Here is a 23,469-nt window from a genome sequence, read left to right on the forward strand (position 1 = left end):
TTGCATATATGGAGGAAGGGAAGCCAATGTAAAGATTCTAGAATGTGGGAGACATAGGCAAAGCCAGCAGGAAAGGAAAACATGTATTAATGGTTGAACCTGGTTTTTGCTATTGAGGTACTTGTTGCCTGAATACTTTTCAGGAGAAAGAGAGAGTTTAGGGCCAAAATGAACGGTTTTCTTTTCCAGTTTGCAAATATGATCTCCTTCCCCCAGTGGTTTAAAGCTCTGTTCCTGGTCTAAATCCAATTTTTGACTGGGGAGAATCAATTGGGATCATGTTCTGAAGGGGTCATTTTAAGAATAAAATATTGGCATGCATTGGAGGAAGATGTCATAGGCTTGCTTCCTGCCTGTTTTTTCTGGTAAATCGATAAGGTACGGAAATTTACAAGAATCCTGTACGTGGAGTAGGATTTTAAAAGATTCAGTCCCCTACCTGTTCTCCCCTTCAGGAAGGGCATATGCAGGCTGCGTAGTGCATACATCAAAGATAAAGGATACATTTTCAAGTGTCCTAGTGATTTAATATTGTCATCAAGAGGTTAATACAATTTTATATGCTGTTTTAAAGGATAAATTTGCTATACTTTTGCAGTCAGTCTTTAAGTTCTATTGCCTAATAACTAAACCTATAAGCTAGAACCATGCCTTTGCTTTTCACCATGTTGTTTTCTGACTCATATTTTCTGTTGTAATGCATAAAAGTTCACTCCCGATAACAAGCTTCTTGTTTTGCAGCTGGAATTATTTCTCTCCTGGATGAAGAAGAGCCACAGCTCAAGGTAAGCTTGAAAATGCTGATTAGACCTAAAAGCAACAAACCACATGTTGAAACTTTGTACCGTTTTTTTTTTTTTTTTTAAAAACAATAAAAATAGACAGATTCTAGCAACCAGAAAGCTGCATCCAGTCAAAGGGACTCATTGTCAGAAGCCTGAGACACACAGGCAATTCATGTGACATGCCGCTGACTACAACCAACCTCATCTTTCAACATGGATCATTCTGGGGCCTCTAGTTTCATGGATCATTCTGGGGCCTCTCTGATGATGGCAGGGTTTTGTAGGCTACATGTGGCCCAGGGGTTGCACTTTGAATGGTCTTTTACTCTGTATTTTACTGTTTGAGTCCGAGTTAATCCTTTCTCACAAGTCTATAATATAATTTGGGAGAGGGAAAAACCAAAATAATCTAATGTCTCGATATAGTCTTCTAAAAAGTGTTCAGTAACTCTAGTGGAGGAAGAAGAAAATAAGCATGGAGACCTTACAGTTTGCGCAATATACATGTAGACTAAAAAGGCAACAGAGGTCATCGGAACCCAACAGACAACCCAAAACAGCAGAACAAAGAGAGCATTTGGCAGGCTGGTGGCATCATCCTGCCCACAAGATTGTAATCAGGGTCCTCTGTATTCCCTATGGGATGTGTGTTTTCCAAAATAGGGTGTTTTAGCTAACCTGCAAACAAACAGGGACAAAGACAGCTGTGAATCAGTTCTGAAGACTCCGAGCATTTTAAGGAACCTCAGTAAATAAGTTAGTTTGGCCCCATGCCAGTGAAGTCAGGGGAAGCAGGATCAGGGTTCCATATGCCCACCTATAAAATGGGGCTAAATAACTCTTCATTTCCTCCAGGGGAGTCATAAGAATAAATTTTGTTTGCAAAGCATGTAGATGAGAATGTAGATGGATCTGTAAGCAGTAGTGGTGTTAACTTTGAGATCTTATTGTAGGATGGCACTCATAAGGAGAAAAATAGAATGAATGCAGCTCTTTAACAAAGAAATTTATCTTACTTTCCATAGGAGTTTGCGCTTCACAAACTGAATGCTGTTGTCAATGATTTTTGGGCAGAAATCTCTGAGTCAGTGGACAAAATGTAAGAAAAAAAATAATTTATTCCTGGGAAGGGTGATTAGTTGAAACAGAACATGGAATATAATGCATCTGCCTTTCTTCGGGCTGTTTGATCTTGGTTAATGTAGCAGTTAACTCCCCATTTTCGAAAAGGTGTTAATTTTAGCTGGATTTGGGTTGAGAATCTACCCTCCCAAAAATGCTGGTGAGATTGAAAATTTCAGCTTGACCTGTGCCTTAAGGGGAAGCTTTGCGTGCTCAACAGATTGTCTTTTCTTTGACTTTTTCAGTGAAGTTCTCTATGAAGATGAGGGCTTCCGGAGTCGCCAGTTTGCTGCCTTGGTGGCTTCCAAAGTCTTTTATCACCTGGGAGCCTTTGAGGAGTCTCTGAACTATGCCTTGGGAGCAGGCGATCTCTTCAATGTCAACGACAATTCAGAATATGTGGAGACTATTATTGGTAATTGACTGTAGCTCTAATTGGAAAGCCCTCTAGTTGGCAAAACTACTATAACTTTGAGATCCCACTAGCCTTTGCTGCTGTCCTCCAAGTTCTCTGATCTTTGCATAGAATTATCTAAACGGATGCTGTAGCTGCTTTTTTCATTCTAGTATTTCTTGACTTTCTCTGTTTGTAATTCTATTTTAGAAGACCGAAGAATCATTTTACCTAGGTGTTGTGATAATGCAAATAATAAATATTATTATGATGTCAGAGCAGCCCTAGGAATAGTATCAGTTAATAAGTGTGGCTGCACAGTTATATGAGGGAGAACACAACAGTTATTCCTTTACTAAAAGAGGGTCTGTTTTGTGGGTGATAGGTCTATGTCGGAGAGGGGCGGGGAGTGATCTTCAGAATATAGATCACTCAAATGTCACTGGAACTTTACTTAGGCTAGCTTGTTGCTGTTAATTGTATTGCAGTAGCACCCATAATTTAGGCACTTTTAAAACACATACAAAGAGATGGTCCCTGCCCCAAGGAGCTCGCAATCAAAAAGACGAAAAAGAAATGCACAAGCGGAGTAATTTGAGTGCTGAGTGTTAGTTCCATGGTGGGTTATTTTAGTATGAAGACTAAGGTCATGGGAAATGGCTGGAAGAGATGAGGTAATAGGAGCAAGAAAGGACAAGCGGGCATGGGGCTTTGAGGGATTCTGGGAAGAGGAAGTAGGGATGGAAGGCAGTCGGAGTGAGGCTGGCCAGGGTGGGGAATGAGGGAGGAGAAAAATGGGACAAAAATCAATCAGCAGATGGAGAAGAATGTCCAGAATTCAAATGGCAAGTTCCAGTCTGCTGATACCATTGATGTTCAGGGACTGTGATGGGCCAGGGACCGTGGCTGGCCTTCACTCTCTGCCTCACTGCTGCTCCCAGGGCATCTGGGACATCTCTAGTTGTTTGAAACTGTCATGTAAAACATGTATATGCCTTCAGCACTGAAATCAAGACTTCGGGGCATATAAGTGTCTCCCCACTTTACAGAACTGGTGACCAAATGATTTCCATGTCCCTGGCTATTTGTGTTCCCATATGTAACTGTAAAGTAGGTTGATACTGAGATGTAAATGACTTGATAATATAATCCTAGACTATGGTCATGTAGTGGGTCAAGTAACTATAATTTCACTAGTACAGATGGATTTAGACAAAGCAAAGGTGATGTTAAGTGTTTTTCCTGTATATGTAGACATGCATGTTCTTGAAGGGTGCTTATTTTTCTTCCCAAACCTTAGTAGTCAGGTGTTCAACTGTCTTGTACTACTTTTAAAGCTGTGTGCATCTAGAAAGCTGAAGGTGATTGTTCTTTATGTTCTGTCTCAGCAAAATGTATTGACCACTACACCAAGCAGTGTGTGGAGAATGCAGAACTGGCCGAAGTGGAGAAGAAACCTGTCGATGAAAGGCTGGAAGGGATTGTTAATAAGATGTTCCAGCGGTGTTTGGATGATCACAAGTACAAGCAGGCCATTGGCATTGCTCTGGAGACACGCAGGCTGGATGTCTTTGAGAAAACCATACTGGAATCGGTAGGTGGAGGATTCACATGTAGGGTTTAACTGTCCCCTTCAGGGTTGGATCAAGAAGTAGAAAGGGAGATGCAAGTGACTATAAAATTACAGCTTTTTCTTGGGGCAAAATAAGAGTGAAACTCATTGAGAAAGGTTTGGTGAAACCCAGTTGCGATTTGAATGTTGCGATTTTCCTTATCTTGTCACATCATGTCTATTTTATTTGTTGCCTCTTTTTAATATTTAAAGGGACACTTAATATGCTGTCGTGGATAAGCATCATATAGATAAGTTTGAGTTCTAGTAACATTTTAATTTAAAAAATAATTTACAAAACTCTTTTCGTGAGCAAATCTGAGAAATAAAGTGTTGGCAATAATTGAGCCACCTCTTCCCAAAAAAGCTCTTCACTAGGAAGTGCAAGAGCCTCTCTTTGTTTAAAACAATGTATAACCTGCCTATTGTCACTGTGGATGGATGTTGGTTATTCACATAAATGGCTCATTCTTTTTTTGAATTCTTCTATTGAACACCATGTAATCATGCAGGAGTTGGACGCATAGGTTGATTATGTATTACGCAAAAAAGTATTTCCTTTTATCAGCTTTAAATTTGTAGCCTTTCCATTTCTTTGATTGTACCCTAGTTTTTATATTATGACAGAAGGTAACCAGAAGTGCCAAAATTAACTTCTGTTCCATTTGTTATTCCGTATACCTCTATTATGTCCCATCTTATTCATCTCTGTCTCTTAATCTAAATGGTCCTGATCTTTTCAGTCCTCATATGGAAGTTTTTCCATGCATCTAACTTTGCTAATTTCTGAACCCCTTCTGTTTTTGCTATAGCTTATGTCACATGCTCTGATCAGAGCTGAATAGACTTTTCCATTCTTATTCTCCTGCATGAAGTATGTGTACAAGAGGGAATGTTTTTGCTAGATGGTCCATTTTGTTGACATTCTATGTTGAACACGTGCATTTCACTGGGTTGAGTACCTGATACTCAAGGAAAAGGGTGTGGGACAGAAAATTTAAGTATTGCGCTCTCAAGGGACATTTGTGCTGTCTGAGGTTTTTAAATTGGAGTGAATTTGGGTCTTTCCATCAGTGTTGTTCCTTGGTGGTGAGTATCTTTATTTGGTTATAAATCATCTTCTCTTTGAGTCATGTTTTGTGCATGTGGTCTTTGAGTTTCTATAAAAGAGAAAAATAAGAGACCAAATGTCAAGTTGTGTGTGTCTTTCTGTCAACATAAAAAACAAGGTTAAGGAATAAAACCACTTACATGTAATTTCTTTTAACACCATCTGTTACAAAGTGTGGACTGTGTCTTTTACTTCAATTTCAGAATGATGTTCCTGGAATGCTAGCCTACAGCTTAAAGCTCTGCATGTCTTTGATGCAGAATAAGCAGTTCCGTAATAAAGTGCTGAGAGTTCTGGTTAAAATCTACATGAACTTGGAGAAACCAGACTTCATCAATGTGTGTCAGGTAATGTGTAGCTCTGCTTTTTATGAACTCTTTGCTTAATAAAAATTACTATCTTCTAGGTATGTCTAACTCAGTTCCCACATGAGTTTTGATCATATTTAGTTAAACAAATGAAATTCTATTTCCTCTGTGTGTGTGTGTGTGTGTGTGTGTGTGTGTGTGTGTGTTTGATCATATTTAGTTAAACAAATGAAATTCTATTTCCTCTGTGTGTGTGTGTGTGTGTGTGTGTGTGTGTGTGTGTGTGTGTGTGTGTGTGTGTGTTATGCATCGAATGGAGGTCAATATTAAAGGTGGACTCTAATATTTCGTACTCAGTCATAGTCATTCTTCTGAAATGAAGCTTCTTCTAAAACACCTTGAGGAGCTAGTACATTTATATCAATGATCTGGAAGTAAATATAAAATTACTGCTGATTGAAATTTGTGGATAACGAAGATCGGTGGAATGGTAAATAATGAGGGTAGGGCTGTCATACAGAATGATTTGGATTGCTTGTTTCGCTGGTCCTATTCAAGCAAAATACTTTTTAATAGAGCCAGATTAAAGTTCATGCATTTAGGAACAAGAATTGCAGTCCATACTTACAGAACAGAGGACTGTGTCCTGGAAAGCAGGGACTCTAAAAAGGATTTAGGGCTTATAGTGGACAGTTATCTGAACATGAGCTGTGATACTGTGGCAAAAAGGGCTAATGTGATCCTTGGCTGTATAAACAAAGGTGTAGGAGTGGGGAGATGATTTTTACTTCTGTATCAAACATTGGTGAGACTGATACTAGAAAAATGTGTCATGTTTTGGTGTCCACATTTTGAAAAGAATGTTGAAAACTTGGAGAGGGTTCAGAAAAGAGCCTCAAATGATTTGAGCACTGGAGAGAATACCTTACAGTGAGAGACATAGAACTCAATCTGCTTAGGTTAACAAAAAGAAGATTGAGAGGTGACTTGATTTACATTGTACAAGTACCTTCAATGAGAAGAAATATCAGGTACTAAATGGCTCTTTAATTTATCAGAGAAAGGCAGAAAAAGAGACGGGGGCTTTAAGCTGGAACCAGACAAATTCAAAAGAGGAATAAGGAACACATTTTTAAGTGAGGGTGATTAACCATTGGAACAAACTACCGGGGACAAGGTGTATTCTCCATCTCTTGATGTCTTCAGATCAAGACTGGAGGCCTTTGTGGAACTTGTGCTTCAGTTAGACACAATTTATTGGGCTCAATACAAGTGTATCTGGATGAAATTCTCTGGCCCATATTACACCAGAGGTCAGACCAGGTGATATAATGGTCCCTTCTGATCCTACACTCTCTGAATTATGACTAAAGATTCCATGCATCGTTCTGGAGATCAGACAGTAATCACACCACTTCGGATCTTAAGAGAAATTAAGAACGTCCTTTCTTTTCTCCAGAAAATAAATATGGCATTTTGTTTTCAGAAAGCCATTTCATGATCATGTTTACATAGCTGGGTGTGACGATGAGAGATGTCCTCATGGCTTAGGCCTTACGCTATTGCAGCTTGTCACAGGTGTGAGCCTTTAAGCGCATCAGTCCCTGTTCTGTTTTATCTTAGATATTTCAGTAAAACCACACATGTTCATTTGGTAAAATTTGTCAGTCTTGTTCTAGTGTTGGGATGAGATCACACCATCATTTCAGTAATGAAGTGGATGTTCTGTAGGTTATGCCCATGCAGCTTCAGAAGATGCTGTTGTTATACATAGGAAAAACATTTAATTCTTAAGCTTCTCTGACAGTATCTTGTGTTTAAAATGAGACTAAGGAAAATATTAAGTGTACTTACGAGAACTATTGTAAAACTCTTAGTATCTGCTATGGGTGAGGGAGATGCCTGTCCCAGAGAAACAATACAGAAATTAGTATGGGGAATTGATGCCTGTTCTGTCATCTTGTGATATTTTCTATCTGGTGGATTTATCTTTATTTTTTATTTTTCAGTGCCTGATTTTCCTGGATGACCCACAGGCTGTAAGTGATATCCTGGAAAAGCTGGTGAAGGAAGACAACCTTCTCATGGCTTATCAGATCTGCTTTGATCTGTATGAAAGTGCCAGCCAGCAGTTCTTGTCTTCTGTGATCCAGAATCTCCGCACTGTTGGAACCCCTATTGCCTCTGTGCCTGGATCAACCAACACTGGTACCGTCCCTGGATCTGAGAAAGACAGGTGGGGATCTTGGCTTGAGTAGAAATATAATTGTCATGTTCAGTTGTTGTTGTAATTTTTTTTGTAAATTACTTTACGCAGGAACATTTGAAGAGCATGCATCAATATTCTTATACCTGTTTTAGTGTTCAAGAGAACTAAAAAACAGGGTCCTGCCTAGGTCAAATGCCAGTTATAGCTATGTGTAAATTTTGTGTTTTGCTTTGTGAACCTATAATGTAATCAAAATACATTTAGGGGAATGTATGGCCCAGCGATTGGTAATCTGCAAGGCCCTTCATTTTCAATTTTTGTTTTGCTTACAATTTTCTGGGAATTTAGCAGCATTTATTACAAAAGTTTTTTTAAAAGGGTGAAAATTGCTGGAAAAAATGAATGACACTGTTTTCTGGGTAAATATTGGGGTTAATATTGAGGGACAGGAGAACAGGAAAAAAAGCAATAGAGAAAGGCAAGAGTATTGAAAGTAAAAGCAGTTTAATGCTGTGGTAGTTTATTTCATGAACTGTAGTTAGTTGCTTAATATGTAGTGCTATTAGATGGTATCTGAACCAGGGTATTGGAGCCATGACCTACTGTAACAGAGAGAATTTAATTACACTTAGACTACTTGTTTATGACATAAACACATCTTACCTAATGTGCTATATTGGATTTTCTCAGCATAATCCGTATTTTCATGTACTTGAGTAGCCCACAATTTGGGTAAAAACTGGTAAAAACTGAATAACTTCAGTAAAACCTGGGAATTTTTCAGTAAAAATCAAAACTGAAGAGCCTTACTATTACTGATATGGTAATACAAACAAAGCCTTTCATCCCTTGGGCAAAGCTCAGTAGTTCAAGTCCAGCCTTGAACTGTGTTAACAGAAGCGTATCACCATCTGAGTCCTGTTCAGCCGTCTGTGACCAGATGTCCACATCATACAAGGTGTCCCCACAATAGGTGCTAATTAGTCGCTTCATTTCATCTCCCCTTTGGTCCCTCAGAAGGCACCTGAATGTCATGAAGACGGAACTACTCTCTCATTCTTAGAGGTGGCCTTCTCCAGGTTAAGATGGAGGCTTGTGGGTGCAGCCTTGAGGAGGAACCTTGTAGTACCTGCTGTTCTTGCTGTGCCTGTTCTTTAACCTCTGGAGCTGCCAGACAAGCACCCGCGTCTAATTAATTAGCATTTAATGGGGACTGTGGTCAAACCAAGCCTACCGAACACAAGGGCCTATGGAAATGTAGGAAATTGGTTCCAAACACCTTCGTTTCTTCAGGCAAGAATGCATCTGTAGCAGGTAGATGTTCCCCAGTGGGGGTATCCCATAGTAAGATGGACTAGATACCCACAAAGCAATTTAAAAGTCAGTCTGTGCAATGGCTGGCCTTGCGCAGTCCTCTCTGAGCTCTGAAGATTGCATTGTGAGGGCCAGCAGCCCTCTCCCTTGAGGATTGGAAATTCAGATTTTGATCACTTGGAGAGACCTGGGTAGATTCCTCTCCCAACATCTTGTCATACCATTGGCAGAGTCTTACACTTCTGAAGGTGCCATTGCTCGGTGAGATGTGAAATAATTGTCCCTTGCAACTTGCTTTTAATGCCCATATAGCCATGTCAGTGAGAGATACCGATGATGCCTGAAATGTGCTGGCTGGCACGGCACTCCCCAAAAGAGACTGAAAAACAGCCTGAGTTTGCTTAAAAATGTCAGGCAGAGGGAATCTGTACGGCATTGGGATATAGTGATAAATGGAACATTTCCCTCCACTACACAAGTGTATCAGGACCTTGTCTCAGTGACAGCTTAATGACTTTGATTGCTTTCCCATCCATCACTATGTCCATCCTTACTGACAGTGGTGGCCCCTAGGCTTTTGAGTATGGATGTAATTCCCTTGCTACGTCTCACTCCCAAACTCATTTTCACCAGTGGTTTTCTCTTACATCTCCCCTGCCCCATAATCCACTCAAGCTTCTCTAGCTGTGCGCTTTCCAGCCAGCAGGGGGGCCAGAATTCCTCTAGCCTTTTATCCTGAACTCCCCTATGGCTCAGATTGCAGGAGGAGGCTGCGATTCCTGTGTGTGTCAGCCCTGTGATGTGCCCAAGGTCTTTTATCCCCGGGGATCACCTTCACACACCAGTCTCCTGTGTTGGGATGCAATATTCAGCTGCTGCCAAAGCATTTGGCAGTCTCGAGATGTGAATTGTTTTTTCTTTTTAATTTCAGTGACACTATGGAAACCGAAGAGAAGCCAAGTAACACTTGTGCTGCGAAGTCTGCAGAATCTGTGAGTGCCACTCTGTGAAATCAAATGTGCTGTGTTCAGCTTTGCAGACACATTTTGCTTAGATCTCCTCTTCTTCCTCCCTGTCACAGGATGGGGTGACCCTTTAAGGGAGTTGGTCTTAGCCCTGCCTGCAGCTAAATTAGCTTCCCCCCCAGGTGATAGGTTGAGGCCAGAGATCAGGTGATAGTCTGCAGGTCATCTGGTCTGAAGGTAAAGGGCCAGCAAGCAGCTCAGAGAGAGGGAGCAGGTAGGCTCCTATGGGAGACCCTGGGTCAGGGGAAGGGGTCAGGTAGGAGGACCTGGTTTATCTGCTTGATTTGGACTGTATTGGTATTGAGGAAATAAATACCTCCTCAAAGGAAAGGGCTGCAGTTCTGCTGCTGTTGGGAGCTTCGTTCTGATGCACTGGCCGGTGAATCGGCCTTCTCGCCCCCAAGCCATTCAGCAGCAATTTTCTGGACTGAGACAGTTTGGCCATTGCTTCTAGAATGCCAAAAGGAGTCTAGAGTAATACAAGGCACTCACTTTCTCTGGGGGCTGTACCCTCTGCCCCTGCAATGCTTAATGGCCCAAAGTGAAGGACAGAGCTTGGTGCTTGAGTTCTGATCCCTGTTTGGGAATAGTGCACATTGTGCTATTGCTGTGCTACTTGGCTGGCTTGTTAGATTTCTGTGGTGTACAGCTTGCTCTCTCAAGTATGTTCGAAGACAGGAGCACTGTAAATATACATACACATCGCAGTTCAACACACTAAGCAGCAAATGCAGCGGCCTACCCTGCAGTTTCTGTGGCTGGGGAAAGGAAATAAATAAAATGCTACCCAAAGGTGATAACCCCTCCCAAGATGCACACATGAGAACTAGTTTTGGGAATCTTTGAGCTTTTCTTGTGGATAGCTGAAAGGGAGAAATTCTGTTAGTTCAAATGTAAGTAGAGAGATTTGCTGAAATTAAGTTCAGGCAAGGAACAAAAGGGTGGAGCTCCTGACTTCGTCCAAGAGCCTGTGAGTAGCAGGTGCACTCTGGGTGCAGTGTGTCCTGAATTCGTTTCTGCTGCATGATCACCTCTGGTTGTGACACGGGGCAAGCATGCAGAAGCAATCTTTGTGGCCTGAAGCATTCCTGAGCTTAATCTGCCCTAGATCAGAAAAGAAATAATTGAGGAGATTAGTTGAAGGGCTAAACTAGCCGTGCTCAGCAGGTGTCTTTAACAGAAAGCTGCTACAAAGAGACCCAAATGTACTTTCCGCCCTATGCGAGAGAATGCCAAACACAGACTTACCCTGCAGATGTTATCTAGCGCTGTGGGGATGGGTTACTCCAGCAGAGCAATGGAAACATGCAGGCAGTGGAAATGCAGCAGTGACTGGCAGGATGTTCCAAAAGTCATAAGCTTGGGCTTCTCCCGCCCCGGCCATTGTAAGTTGGGGCAGGGTGGCTTCAGCCCATCCGCTTCCATTGACCTTCTGCATTGAATTAAGGTGTGTTCTGATTTCTGGAGCAGTTGTAGCCACAGGTTGAGAAGCAGTCTCTGACACCCAAAGTATTGTTGCTTTGAGTCCTTTCCAAATATAAGCACAATGTTAATATAGATGACTGCTTCTTGGGGGAGATTCTTTTCTCCTTCTCATCTGTTGAAGGTATGAGAGACCAAACAAAGCAGCATGGTGAGCCACTTTGGCATTTGATGCGGGTTTCTTCACAATATCTTCCATTCAATTCAGTGGCTGCATTTAACCTTGGGGGTCTGTCTCCTACCCCCGTACATGGAAGCACTTCCATTAATATTTCTGAGAGCTGGGTATATGCATTGAGGGAAGAATTCATGCCCTTTTCTCTTCCCAGAGGTGCCGGTCTCTTAGTGCATGACAGGGAGCATACTGTAAATCTGCCTGTCTACTAGCTGTCTCGTGGGCCAGTGTTTTAACAGAGCTTGATTTTGGGGGAATGAAGGGATTCTGATGACCTATTTTTTTTTTTAATTTGTGCATGAAGAACCCAGAGCCTAAGGACCAGATTTCAAAAATGATAAAAATTTTAAGCGGCGAAATGGCTATTGAGTTACACCTGCAGTTTTTAATACGAAACAACAATACAGACCTGATGATTCTCAAAAACACAAAGGTAAGAGACCTTTGGATTGTGTCTTCTTTCTGGACTCATCACAGGTTTTCTGGTGGCTGTGTTTCAATACTGAATGTAGTCTCTCTCCTTGGAGCATTAGGTTTTAGCAAGGCCTGTATGTCTCTTGGAGGAGTCTTTTTATTCTGTTTCTCTGTTTCCAAAGATCTAGTTTAGTATATTGGTCACAACAGATTATTTTACAACTTGAAACTCCAAGACTAAGGGAGGGCTGCTTGTTCCCACTTTCTGGTCCAAAGCTATCAGCCCCCAAAGTGTGGCCCAGGGAATCCTGAGGTGGGGTTTGTGGGCACCTTTCCCTGCAGCTGTAGGTTGAAGATAAAGCTGTTCAATTGCAGTATTTTAATGCAGGGAATGAACTGAATGTACTGGTGAACTCAAGCAATTTCTGTTCCACTATGGAAGATACTAATGAGGGTCTGGGTCTGTGTGTTTTAAAATTTATGTGCAAAGTAGGTGCAGCCCTTGGGCTCATGGCAGGTTTTGTCCCCTCCGTTCTTTAAGACAAGTGATTATTGTAAACCACACAACAGAGAGATTATTTGAATCTGAAATGTAACTTCTGCCCTCAGCAGAGGGTGGTGTGAAGCTGTTGCTATAAGCAGGTAAACCTCTGTTGGGAAGGTTCCATTTTAAATGCACTGGAAATGCATAAAGCTCTTTTGAATAGTGGTTCAGCATGGCCTTCTAGGAAGGGCTTGAAATTGCTGCCAGCAACACTTACTGTGTAGCAGTAGGTTCCTGGAGCTCCTGGCCATTTGAGAGGATTCTCTTCTCAGTTTGTGGTGTTGTTTTGTTCCAGGAGTTCACAGACAGGATTTGTCTGCACTGGAAGAAATGGGTTGAGATTAGATAGTGTGTATTAACCAGCAATGCATCCCCATCAGGAAAAAGATCCTGGTTAGGTTGGGATTATTTAATACAACTCAATCTAATCGTACTAGAAAAATAAGTCTCAAGTCCAAAGTGAGCAGAGCTGTGCATCTTAGTCGTGAATCTCTCTTACTGCAACCTGTTTCTTGCTTCTCAGTAATACTCGCCTGTTTTGCTATTTCAGGATGCAGTGCGGAACTCTGTGTGCCACACAGCAACGGTTATAGCGAACTCCTTTATGCACTGTGGGACAACCAGTGACCAGTTCCTTAGGTAATACATTGCAAAGAAGTCCAGTTCGCATTCCAAGAGCTAGAATGGTGTGCGCAGTACTGGTCTCCCCATCTCCAAAAGGACATTGCAGAACCAGAGGGGGATCAGCAAAGTGATGGTAATGATCAGGAGGCTGGGAAAAGTTGTCATGTGAGGAGCAGGAAAAGGTTGGAATTGTTTCCCTTAGAATGGAGATGGCTAAGCGGGGATGTGATAAAAGTTTGAGATAACGAATGGTCTAAAGAAGGGAGATTAGGAGCTTCTAATCTCCTATCTCATAACACAAGAGCAAGGGGGGACATTCAATGAAATGAAAAGGTGGGAAATTCAAAACTTATAGAATGAAATATCTTTTCCCACTTCATGTAATTAGACTGTGGAACTCACTGCCACAGGAAGTCATTGTGGCCAAGAATTTAGCAAGATTCAAAAAGGGACTGATATTTACTTGGATATCAAGACTATTCAGAGTATCTACACTTAATTGTAATTTTGAAAGTGATATTAAACTTTGTGCTTTATGGCTTAAACAGTGTCTGACTATTAGAGATCAAGATGAGACTGAGTGTGAGGGTCAGATTATTCCACATCAGCTTGTGGGAGGTGAAAAAAGAAAGTGATTGTCTGATCAAACCCCTCCAGCTGAGCAGGAAACAGCGCTGATGGGCTGCATGGTGAACAGTATCCACTGTCTAGAAGGATTGCTCAGCCTGCAGCAAGGTCTTTGGAGATGTTGAAATCAGGGCTGTCAAGCGATTGAAAAAATTAATTGTGGTTAATCGCGCAATTTAAAAAAATCAATCAGGGTTAATTGCGCTGTTAAACAATAATAGAATCCCATTTATTTAAATATTTTTGGATGTTTTCTACATTTTCAAAAATATTGATTTCAATAACAACACAATACAGAGTGTACAGTGCTCACTTTATATTTATTTTTTATTACAAATATTTGCACTGTAAATAAGAAACAAGAAATAGCTTTTTCAATTCGCCTCATACAAGTACTGTAGTGCAGTCTCTATCGTGAAAGTTGAATTCACAAGTGAAGAATTATGTTAAAAAAAACCTACCACCTGCTCTCAAAAACAAAACAATGTAAAACTTCAGAGCCTACAAGTCAGCTCAGTCCTACTTCTTTTTCAGCCAATCACTAAGACAAACAAGTTTGTTTACATTAACGGGAGATATTGCTCCCCTGCTTCTCGTTTACAATGTCACCTGAAAGTGAGAACAGGTGTTCGCATAGCATTGTTGTAGCCAGTATTGCAAGATATTTACATGCCAGATATGCTAAACATTCGTATGGCCACCATTCCAGAGGACATGCTTCCATGCTGATGATGGGTTCTGCTTGATAATGATCCAAAGCAGTGTGGACTGATGCATGTTCATTTTCATCATCTGAGTCAGATGCCACCAACATTTTCTTTTTGGGTGGTTTGGATTCTGTAGTTTCTGCATCGGAGTGTTGCTCTTTTAAGACTTTTGACAGCATGTTCCATACCTCATCTGTCTCAGATTTTGAAGATACTTCAGATTCTTAAATCTTGAGTCAAGTGTAGTAGCTCTCTTTAGAAATCTCACATAGGTGCTTTCTTTGCGTTTTGTCAAATCTGCAGTGAAAATATTCTTAAATTGAACAACATGTGCTGGTTGTCATTTGAGACTGCCATAACACGAAATATATGGTAGTATGTGAGTAAAACCACAGAGCAGGTGGCATACAATTCTCCCCCAAGGAGTTCAGTCACAAATTTAATTAATGGATTATTTTTTTTAACTACTGTCATCAACATGGAAGCATGTCCTCTGGAATGGTGTCCGAAGCGTGAAGTGGTGTACAAATGTTTAGCAAATCTGGCATGTAAAGTCCTTGCAAAGCCAGCTACAACAATGCTATGCAAACACCTTCTCTCACTTTCAGGTGACTTTGTAAACAAGAAGTGGGCGGCATTATCGCCTATAAATGTAAACAGACTTGTTTGCCTTAGCAATTGGCTGAACAAGAAATAGGATTGAGTGAACTTGTAGGCGCTAAAGATTTACATTGTTGTTTTTGAGTGCAATTAAGTAACAAAAAAATCTACATTGTAAATTGCACTTTCAGGATAAAAGATTGCACGACAGTATTTGTATGAGGTGAATTGAAAAAATACTAATCTTTTTTACAATGCAAATATTTGTAATAAAAAATATAAAGTGAGCACTGTACACTCTGTATTCTGTTTTATAACTGAAATCAGTATATTTCAAAATGTAGAAAAATATAAAAAACATAATACGTTTAAATTGGTATTCTAATATTGTTTAACAGTGCTATTTAAAGCTGCAATTAATCACTATTAATTTTTTAAATCAAGTTAACTGCCATTAATTGACAGCCCTTGTTGAAATAGTAGTTGTCATGCTGAGCTCCTGGATACACCTCAAGGGCCCCCCTTATCCAGCCAGCGTGACTGTAGTTATATAGTTCTGTGTCGTCACTTAATGCTGCTGTTCGGTATGGTGATTGCCAGTGTTCAGCGGATGAGCTGGGACCAGCCAGAAATCAGGGCTGCTCTAGGGAGTGGTGAATGGAAGCTGCCTCTCTCCATCTCCAACAGGTGCCGGTTTTGACAGCAGTTTTTCCTGATGAAATGTGTCATTGAGTGTTAAAGAAACTGTATTTAACCCGTGACTTTTCTCCTTCCAGAGATAATTTGGAGTGGCTGGCCAGAGCCACTAACTGGGCTAAATTCACTGCTACTGCCAGCCTGGGTGTCATTCATAAGGTAATGCTGCATTCATTCTGTGTGCCTAAATGTGAACTCTTGACATGCCAGTGCTGGGATTGCTTCTTGTTCTTTTGGATTGAAATGGAATGGGGATTCTGTGTTATACACCAAGGTCCTGTTCACGCTCCAACTTGTAACTGGATTTGCAACCAGTCACTGATAAGGGTGGCTGTTAATGTGGTTTGTTTCCTTGCATGGCCTGATTAATACTTGGCTAGGAACCAAGGCAGCTAATGGTACCTGACCCATGCCAGAGCCCTTGGCTGGCCCATGGTTGTCCTTCTGTCAGTGGCTTGGTACTTTTTTTATTTGCACTGCAATCCAGACAATTTAACCATGTGTTTGTAACCAGTTTGGTTGAACCTCAGGATATCTCGGAGTGCATTGCTCCATGTACTGCTGGTGCCACCCTTTGTGTATGTTCTCCAGACACACACTCCCTGCTGAGGCAGTATAGGAGAGCCGCCCGGCTTTCCCCAGATGTACTGGTACAAATGTACGTAGGAAGCCTGTGGACATGCAAACATGTCTCTGATGGCAGAACAGTTGCTGTGTGGACACAAACTGAATCATGTTACCTATAACTAATTTAGGTGATTGGACCTTTACAAAACCACTGTTAAAACTTGTGCTGTAGACAGGGCGTAATGTTTTAATGAGCATTTCCAAATACCATAAACTGGACATCTAGTTTTTAAGAGACATCAAATACACATGGCAGCAGCTTAATCACAGAGATGTGTGAAGACTCAGCTGATTTCCAGTTTTTGGTTTTTTTCTGACGTATGTGTACACATGCATATACCATAATGTCTACTGGGCTAGACAAGGTCATATCATGTAAGCAAAACCTAAGTGCACAGAAGAATACAGTGAATGAACAGATGATTATGATCTTCCAAATATATCCTCTTTCTGTGGAGCAAAGCATTTACGAGGACCATTTGGATGGAAGGGACCTGTGAATACTACATTGTGGTGGGGTGGATTTAATTATCTGTCTCTAATCCAACCCTGATAGGTCATGTCTAGCCTTGAATAGGTGCAGTGAAGCTGTAATCTAGACAGATGTTTGTCCAATTTAATTCAGATGGGGGCTTTTTTGCTACTATACAGTCAGAGACCACTCTTCTCCCCTCCTCTGCATCCGTTGCAGGGGATGGTGGCTTCCATTTACCTAAATTATGTCTGTGGTTTTATTACTTTATTTTGTGGCTTCATGATGTTGCTGAGCCTCGTATGATGATATGTTCCAGAGGGATGTTGATGGTGGAGACCTTGCCAATTCAGATCTGGGAAAAGCCAGTCTGAAATAGTGGGAAACTATTATAATTGCTTTATGGGACTAGAACCTTTAATTAAAGCATCCCGATTGTTCGGCCAGATATGGGTCCTGTGCCAAATTTGTTTGCACTGGCTTTGGATAGTGACTATGTGACCAGAGTGTAGTCACATGCTTCTGTGTAAATAAATAGTTCAGAAGTGTAAAGAACCCAGCATTAAAAGGTTGAACAAGTTAGGTTTGTGAAGGGTTGATGTGAGACCACATCATGGAAATTGGTGGCTAATGCAAATGTTTCCTGCTGAGTGTTTAAACTATTATAACAATGTCTTCATAATTAAGCACTGTTTTCTTTCTCCTCTCATTTTTCCTTTTCCTTAACCCGTTTGGGCAATGAACTTGCAGGGTCATGAGAAGGAAGCTCTACAATTAATGGCAACATACTTACCCAAGGACACCTCTCCGGGGTCAGCCTATCAAGAGGGCGGAGGTCTCTATGCATTGGGTCTGATTCATGCTAATCATGGCGGTGACATCATTGACTATCTGCTGAACCAGCTGAAGAATGCCAGCAATGATGTGCGTACTAGGTTTAACAGAGAACCTAATTGTGTTCTCTGATACCCAACAGTGCCCTAGGTGCTTCATACTAACCAGGCCTTTAAGCACTTACACTTTAAATCAGACATGATACAACAATTGAGTGTCATACACAGCCTGGTAACAGGAGAAGGGCATGACTAAGACAATGGCTACAGCAAATAACCTAAAACCCTTCTTGTTAGTAATACAAGTGGGATTTTAGGAAGGATTTTTATATTTGTTTCAGAATAAATGTTTATTGTTGTCACCTACAGCATAACTTTATCCCATCCCTCCTTTGTTATAGTGGTAGATTTACTGTATTCTCTGTTTTTGGCTAACAATTACCTACCAAAGGAATAAATTGCTGAAGTGACTGTGCTGTAAACTAGGTTTTATGTATCTTACGTGTAAACAGAGCTTCAGCAAGGATTTGCTCCTGACCCCTCCCAGGCTTCTACAACACTGACCTTTATGTTTGGAACAGCCTCCTAATTAATGTTTGCCCAGCACACTTCCTCCCTCTCTCCTTAGGAAAGGGATAGATGATAAAACAGAAAAATATCATACTGCCACTATATAAATCCATGCTCCACCCATGTCTTGAATACTGTGTGCAGTTCTGGTCGCACCATCTTAAAAAAGATATATTAGAATTGGAAAAGGTACAGAGAAGGCAAAGAAAAATGATTAGGGGCATGGAACAGCTTCCATATGAGGAGAGATTAAAAAGACTGGGGTTGTTCAGCTTGAAAAAGACGACTGAGGGGAGATATGATCGAGGTCTATAAAATCATGAATGGTGTGGAGAAAGTGACTAGGGAAGTGTTATTTACCCCTTCACATAACACAAGAGCCAGGGGTCACCCAATAAAATTAATAGGCAGCATGTTTAAAACAAACAAAAGGATGTACTTCTTCACACAACACACAATGAACCTGTGGAACTCATTGCCACAGGGTGCAGTGAAGGCCAAAAGTATAACTGGGTTCAGAAAAGAATTAGATAAGTTCATAAAGGGTAGGTCTATCAATGGCTATTAGTCAAGATGGCCAGGAATCCAACCCCAGGCTTTGGGTGTCCCTGAACTTCTTACTGCCAGATGCTGGGTTTGGACCTGAGAGGATGGATCACTTGATAATTGCCGTGTTCTTTTCATTCCCTTTGAAGCAACTGGCATTGGCCACTTTCAAAAGACTGGATACTGGACTAGATGGACCATTGGTCTGCCCCGTATGGCCATTCTTAATTTCTTTATGTTCTTTGAGGGTATCTCCTAAGTTTCCCACTAGGTCTGTGAATCATTTTAGCTGTAAAGATCACACTCATTTCTGGGCTTTATTTTATACTGTATTGTTCCTTCATGTCTTCAGAGAGTACAAGGTGATGAGGGCCTTATGAATACCTGTACACTTTTCCAGTCAGGGTCTATTTGTGCAACACAGTTTGCCCATTGCATATCTCTCTATAATTGTGGCCCTATTTAAATAACTCTTTGGGAAGAGTGCTAAGAATATTTCATTAGAAAATTTGTTGTACTGGGCTGGTAGCCCCCCCTTACTGGGCAGATCTGCATGCTGTCTTTGGGAACATAGCTTATCTCTTGATCAGAGAAAGCGATTGGCTGCATCTGGCTGGAAAAGTACATTTGGAATTCATAAATAGGAGGCAACCGCTCATTTTAGGTATTTTGGGGGTAGGGTCATACACTAATGGTTTCCAGCTTAAAGCTCTGGCTTCCTCAGCCGAAGTAGACACCTTTCCATTGTAATACATTGAAAATAAGAAGGAAAATGGTTATGCTTCTCTTTAGATTGTGCGACATGGTGGTAGCCTGGGTCTGGGTCTGGCTGCCATGGGAACTGCACGGCAGGATGTGTATGATCTGCTGAAAACAAACCTTTATCAGGACGATGCCGTGACAGGTAAAGATGCTTCATCTAAAACAGCCATCTGAGACCTTGCTAGTAGTATAGTCTATTTCCAAGTTGCTTCTGTGTCCCGTGCAACTCTGCCTTTGCCTTTTCATGACCTACAAGGCTTTTTTATTTTGTTTATATGACAGTAATGCACATTGGCCTTGTTGTATTGGATAGTGTACAGACACCTAGCAAGAGACAGCCTCTGCCTTGAGAAGATTAGCGGAAGCATTGCAGGGACTATAATTGTGACCTGATGCTTCTTTTTAGGCAGTCCTTTATAGTATTTCCCAGTGAGTGATCTTATTATACTGCTGTCTATTTGAGGCTTCTGCTAGCGTGGCTCTGTGCAAGCATCATGGGTATACATTAGCCATTTTCCTTTAGAAGTATTCTTCCTTGCATTCTGTAGCTTTGGGGAGTGAGCAAACACCATTCTGAGCAGCAGGTCTGCTGGGCACATCAGTGTCTGGAAATCCTGTATCTCAGTAGGATGAGAGGCCTCTGGATATTGTATTTACATAGGAATTGAGACATGAACCTGTTTTGGGAGCTCTGCATGCTTTACTGATTCTTTTTTCTTCTGTGCAGGTGAAGCAGCTGGTCTGGCCTTGGGGCTGGTTATGCTAGGATCTAAAAATGCTCAGGCTATTGAGGACATGGTTGGCTATGCACAGGAAACCCAGCATGAAAAGATCTTGCGGGGCCTGGCTGTCGGCATTGCTTTGGTGATGTACGGGAGGATGGAGGAAGCAGATGCCCTCATAGAGAGTCTCTGCAGAGATAAGGTGAGTGTGACTGCATTTCGATACCGTCGTAGTTTGTTTCAGAGACTTCCCCATGCCCCCTTCTGAAATCTCCAGCTTTGGTTATGGTAATCACTGTCACTCCAAGTACCTGAATGCATTGATGCACCTGTTGGTGATGTGTGGCAGTGGTCAGTAGAGTTACTCTGAAGAGGGTGGACAATTTACAGCTTATGATGCTTTTTACCTCTAGATCATTAGTGCCAATCCTACTGGGGTGCGAGTGACCAAATGCATTCCCACCTGGCGTGTCCCATGCCTACTGGACAGGTGCTCATGCTCCATTGTCCCCCTTGTCAGCAGCTTAAGAGCTCAGGAATTGAGTAGACTTTGAATCTGAATTACTGAATCCTAGTGGTGTCTGTAGAAAGTAAATATTGAAGCACACTCTGTCTTCCAGGATCCAATCCTCCGTCGTTCAGGAATGTACACTGTAGCTATGGCTTACTGTGGCTCAGGGAACAACAAGGCAATCAGACGTCTGCTGCATGTTGCCGTAAGTTCTGCGAAGACTGGGGCAGGTAATGGGATAGCCAGGGCGGTGGCAGCAAATAAACACAGTCCACTGACAGAACTTGGTAGCTGTAATGTTAATATTCTAATGTAAAGCAGTGATGTAAAGGGAATGAGTGGCTTCTCTTTGCTTACTGGAAACACTAGGATTAGAAATCATTGGGTTTGCAAACATTAAGGCTAAAGACATTCAGCAAAAGAATAAACAAACTCCATTATTGCTTAAAGCAGTACTGGGCTAAAAAGTACAACATAGCCCCAGAGTTGTTGCTAGCTGGACCTAATAATCCTCTGCTCCCAATAACCCTCATAACAATTTATTATGCTGAGCAGAAACAGGTTAGCCGCTAAAACATGGAGGGTGTCAACTCTTTCTGACTAATAGGTCTGTGATCTGAAAGAATAGGGCTTAAAACATGTCGCAGTGTGGGAATGGTAGATTTTTGTGAGTCTATTTCAGCCAAGGGTAAGTACCTTGCTGAATGTAACTGTTAATTTTTCTATCTCTGTAATCCCAGGCCTATATTTCAGATCAAATCAGATGCATGAGAGCTGACCCGAAATGTTGCCGAGTAGTTGGGGGTTTGAACCGTTCTCTTAACTTCCTGTTTCCTCTTGTATAGGTGAGTGATGTCAACGATGATGTGAGGCGGGCAGCAGTTGAGTCCCTTGGATTCATTCTGTTCAGGTACAATTTCTAACTGCATCAGTTCTTCAGCCTTCAATTTGATTTGTCCGGGAGATGTGTTTTGAAAGTATGCGTTCTTGATCCATCTCACTGTCTGAATCAGTTGCTAACTAAATGGAAGTTGGAAACATGTAGATTAGAAGAGAATAAAATCTCAGTCAACACTAGAACCCCTCTCCTGTAATTATGGGGCTTAATTTTACTGAGGAACCATTGTGTGCATTTCACAGGCCAGTGGACATATGGGTATTTACTAGGGTGAGATATCAATAGAATTAAAAATGACTCGTGCGACTTTGCATTGTGAATGGTGGTGTTTTCCCTCGTGAGAAGTAATCTGAAACTGCCCAGTACCCTGGTATGGTGAAGCTACATGTGGGAAATGGCATTTTGGGGCAAAATGTGTACTTTGAGCACAGATCTGTTCAGTATAAATCTTTGACTGATATAGTATTTTGAATTTCCTCTCAGTGGCTTTGACCCACTTTTGGGGTGTTTGGAGGGTAATCATACACTTGAAGTGAAAGTTGCAGTTTCCTTACACGTTTTAAGGAGAAACTGGCCTAAATCTAATATGCCAAGTATAGAGAAAATAAAAAGTGACCCTTTGAGCTGGTACCAACTCTTACGTGCTTTACAGGAACCATTGGATATAACATACGTAGCCTCTGACTCATTGCGTATGAGGGAAATAGGGGATTAAAGTAAGTTTCTGAGAAGCTCTAGCATGTAAAACTTCTCTGTGTCTTTCATTAAACTCTTATTGAAATTTTCCACAGTGAGTTGCCAAGTGGAATTAAGCAAGTGAAGTCTAGTTACAGGGAGTGTGATTTAGGGAATGTATCTGGTTGTATCAGATAATGGATGAGTTACACTTGAACAGCAGTTTTGCTCAGTGCATATAGGATAAAGTAACATTTTTTAAAGAAACCGCAATCATTTGTAGCACTAGACTTCCTGAATAAATATTCAGGAGACCACTTAATGAGCTTTTCAGGAGATCTCTAGATGTATGGCCCAATTACCTGAACAGAGTGAGATGAAGTTGGCAAACTTGGATTCCTTATTCCATTTGCAAAATAAGTTAATTAAGAGTCAGATATACTGTCTCTTACCAGACACCCTGGAGATGACACTTCCAAAACAAATGTGTCGGCTGAAAATATTACCGGAAACAGTTACTTCTCTAGAACTAACTTAGATGACAGGATATTATTTTGAAAATAAGCCTTTGTTAAAAATAACCTCCACATTTTAAAACCACCTTTTAGTTATGCAGCGTGTTATGCCAAGATGGGACATGTGCTTTCAAGTAAGTCTTTCATGTTCTGAAATTGTAGGAGCAAATATTTTTTAGCTGTCTTATCTAATGTCAGATCACTCTTACTCTGATTCTGTGGGTAGCACGTTATAACGCTGTAGGCGTGTGTATTTATCAACTTGGGAAGATGGAAACGTGGCCTGAAATTTTCATTCATATGTTAACCATGGGAGGCAAAGTTTCAGACTTGAATTTATCATTCTTGTATGTCGGTATGCTAATCCCTTTCTAGGCACCTAAATCCCACCTTTGAGTGCCCATGTCTAGAGTGGGTCTGCAGTCTGCACAACACATAGGGTAATTCTGAGTGAAATGTGTTATACTAAGCAAGATTTTATTACTAATACTTTGCTGTACTATGTTGCCTTTTGTCTGGCAATCTCAAAACGCTTAATGAATTTGGACTAGATCCCTGAGAGTTAGGTATGCGTCAACCTAATTTGACA

General features: G+C 41.2%; 1 protein-coding gene across 1 annotated transcript in view; it reads left to right on the forward strand.

The window, feature by feature from the left end:
* The window catches only part of PSMD1 (proteasome 26S subunit, non-ATPase 1), a 111,220-nt gene that overhangs the window by 2,168 nt on the left and 85,583 nt on the right, over nt 1-23,469 (forward strand). Inside the window, exons 2-16 of the mRNA XM_067561117.1 lie at nt 742-785; nt 1,811-1,884; nt 2,153-2,322; nt 3,690-3,895; nt 5,228-5,371; nt 7,342-7,568; nt 9,787-9,847; nt 11,842-11,970; nt 13,046-13,134; nt 15,830-15,908; nt 17,599-17,772; nt 19,590-19,701; nt 20,287-20,483; nt 20,902-20,997; nt 21,638-21,702. Of these exons, the coding sequence (XP_067417218.1) occupies nt 742-785; nt 1,811-1,884; nt 2,153-2,322; nt 3,690-3,895; nt 5,228-5,371; nt 7,342-7,568; nt 9,787-9,847; nt 11,842-11,970; nt 13,046-13,134; nt 15,830-15,908; nt 17,599-17,772; nt 19,590-19,701; nt 20,287-20,483; nt 20,902-20,997; nt 21,638-21,702 (1,867 nt within the window). The remainder of the gene's footprint in view (nt 1-741; nt 786-1,810; nt 1,885-2,152; nt 2,323-3,689; nt 3,896-5,227; nt 5,372-7,341; nt 7,569-9,786; nt 9,848-11,841; nt 11,971-13,045; nt 13,135-15,829; nt 15,909-17,598; nt 17,773-19,589; nt 19,702-20,286; nt 20,484-20,901; nt 20,998-21,637; nt 21,703-23,469) is intronic.

Source organism: Emydura macquarii, unplaced genomic scaffold (assembly GCF_026122565.2).
Source record: "Emydura macquarii macquarii isolate MOO-44397 ecotype Brisbane River unplaced genomic scaffold, CSIRO-AGI_Emac_v2 contig_2365, whole genome shotgun sequence".
NCBI lineage: Eukaryota > Metazoa > Chordata > Testudines > Chelidae > Emydura > Emydura macquarii.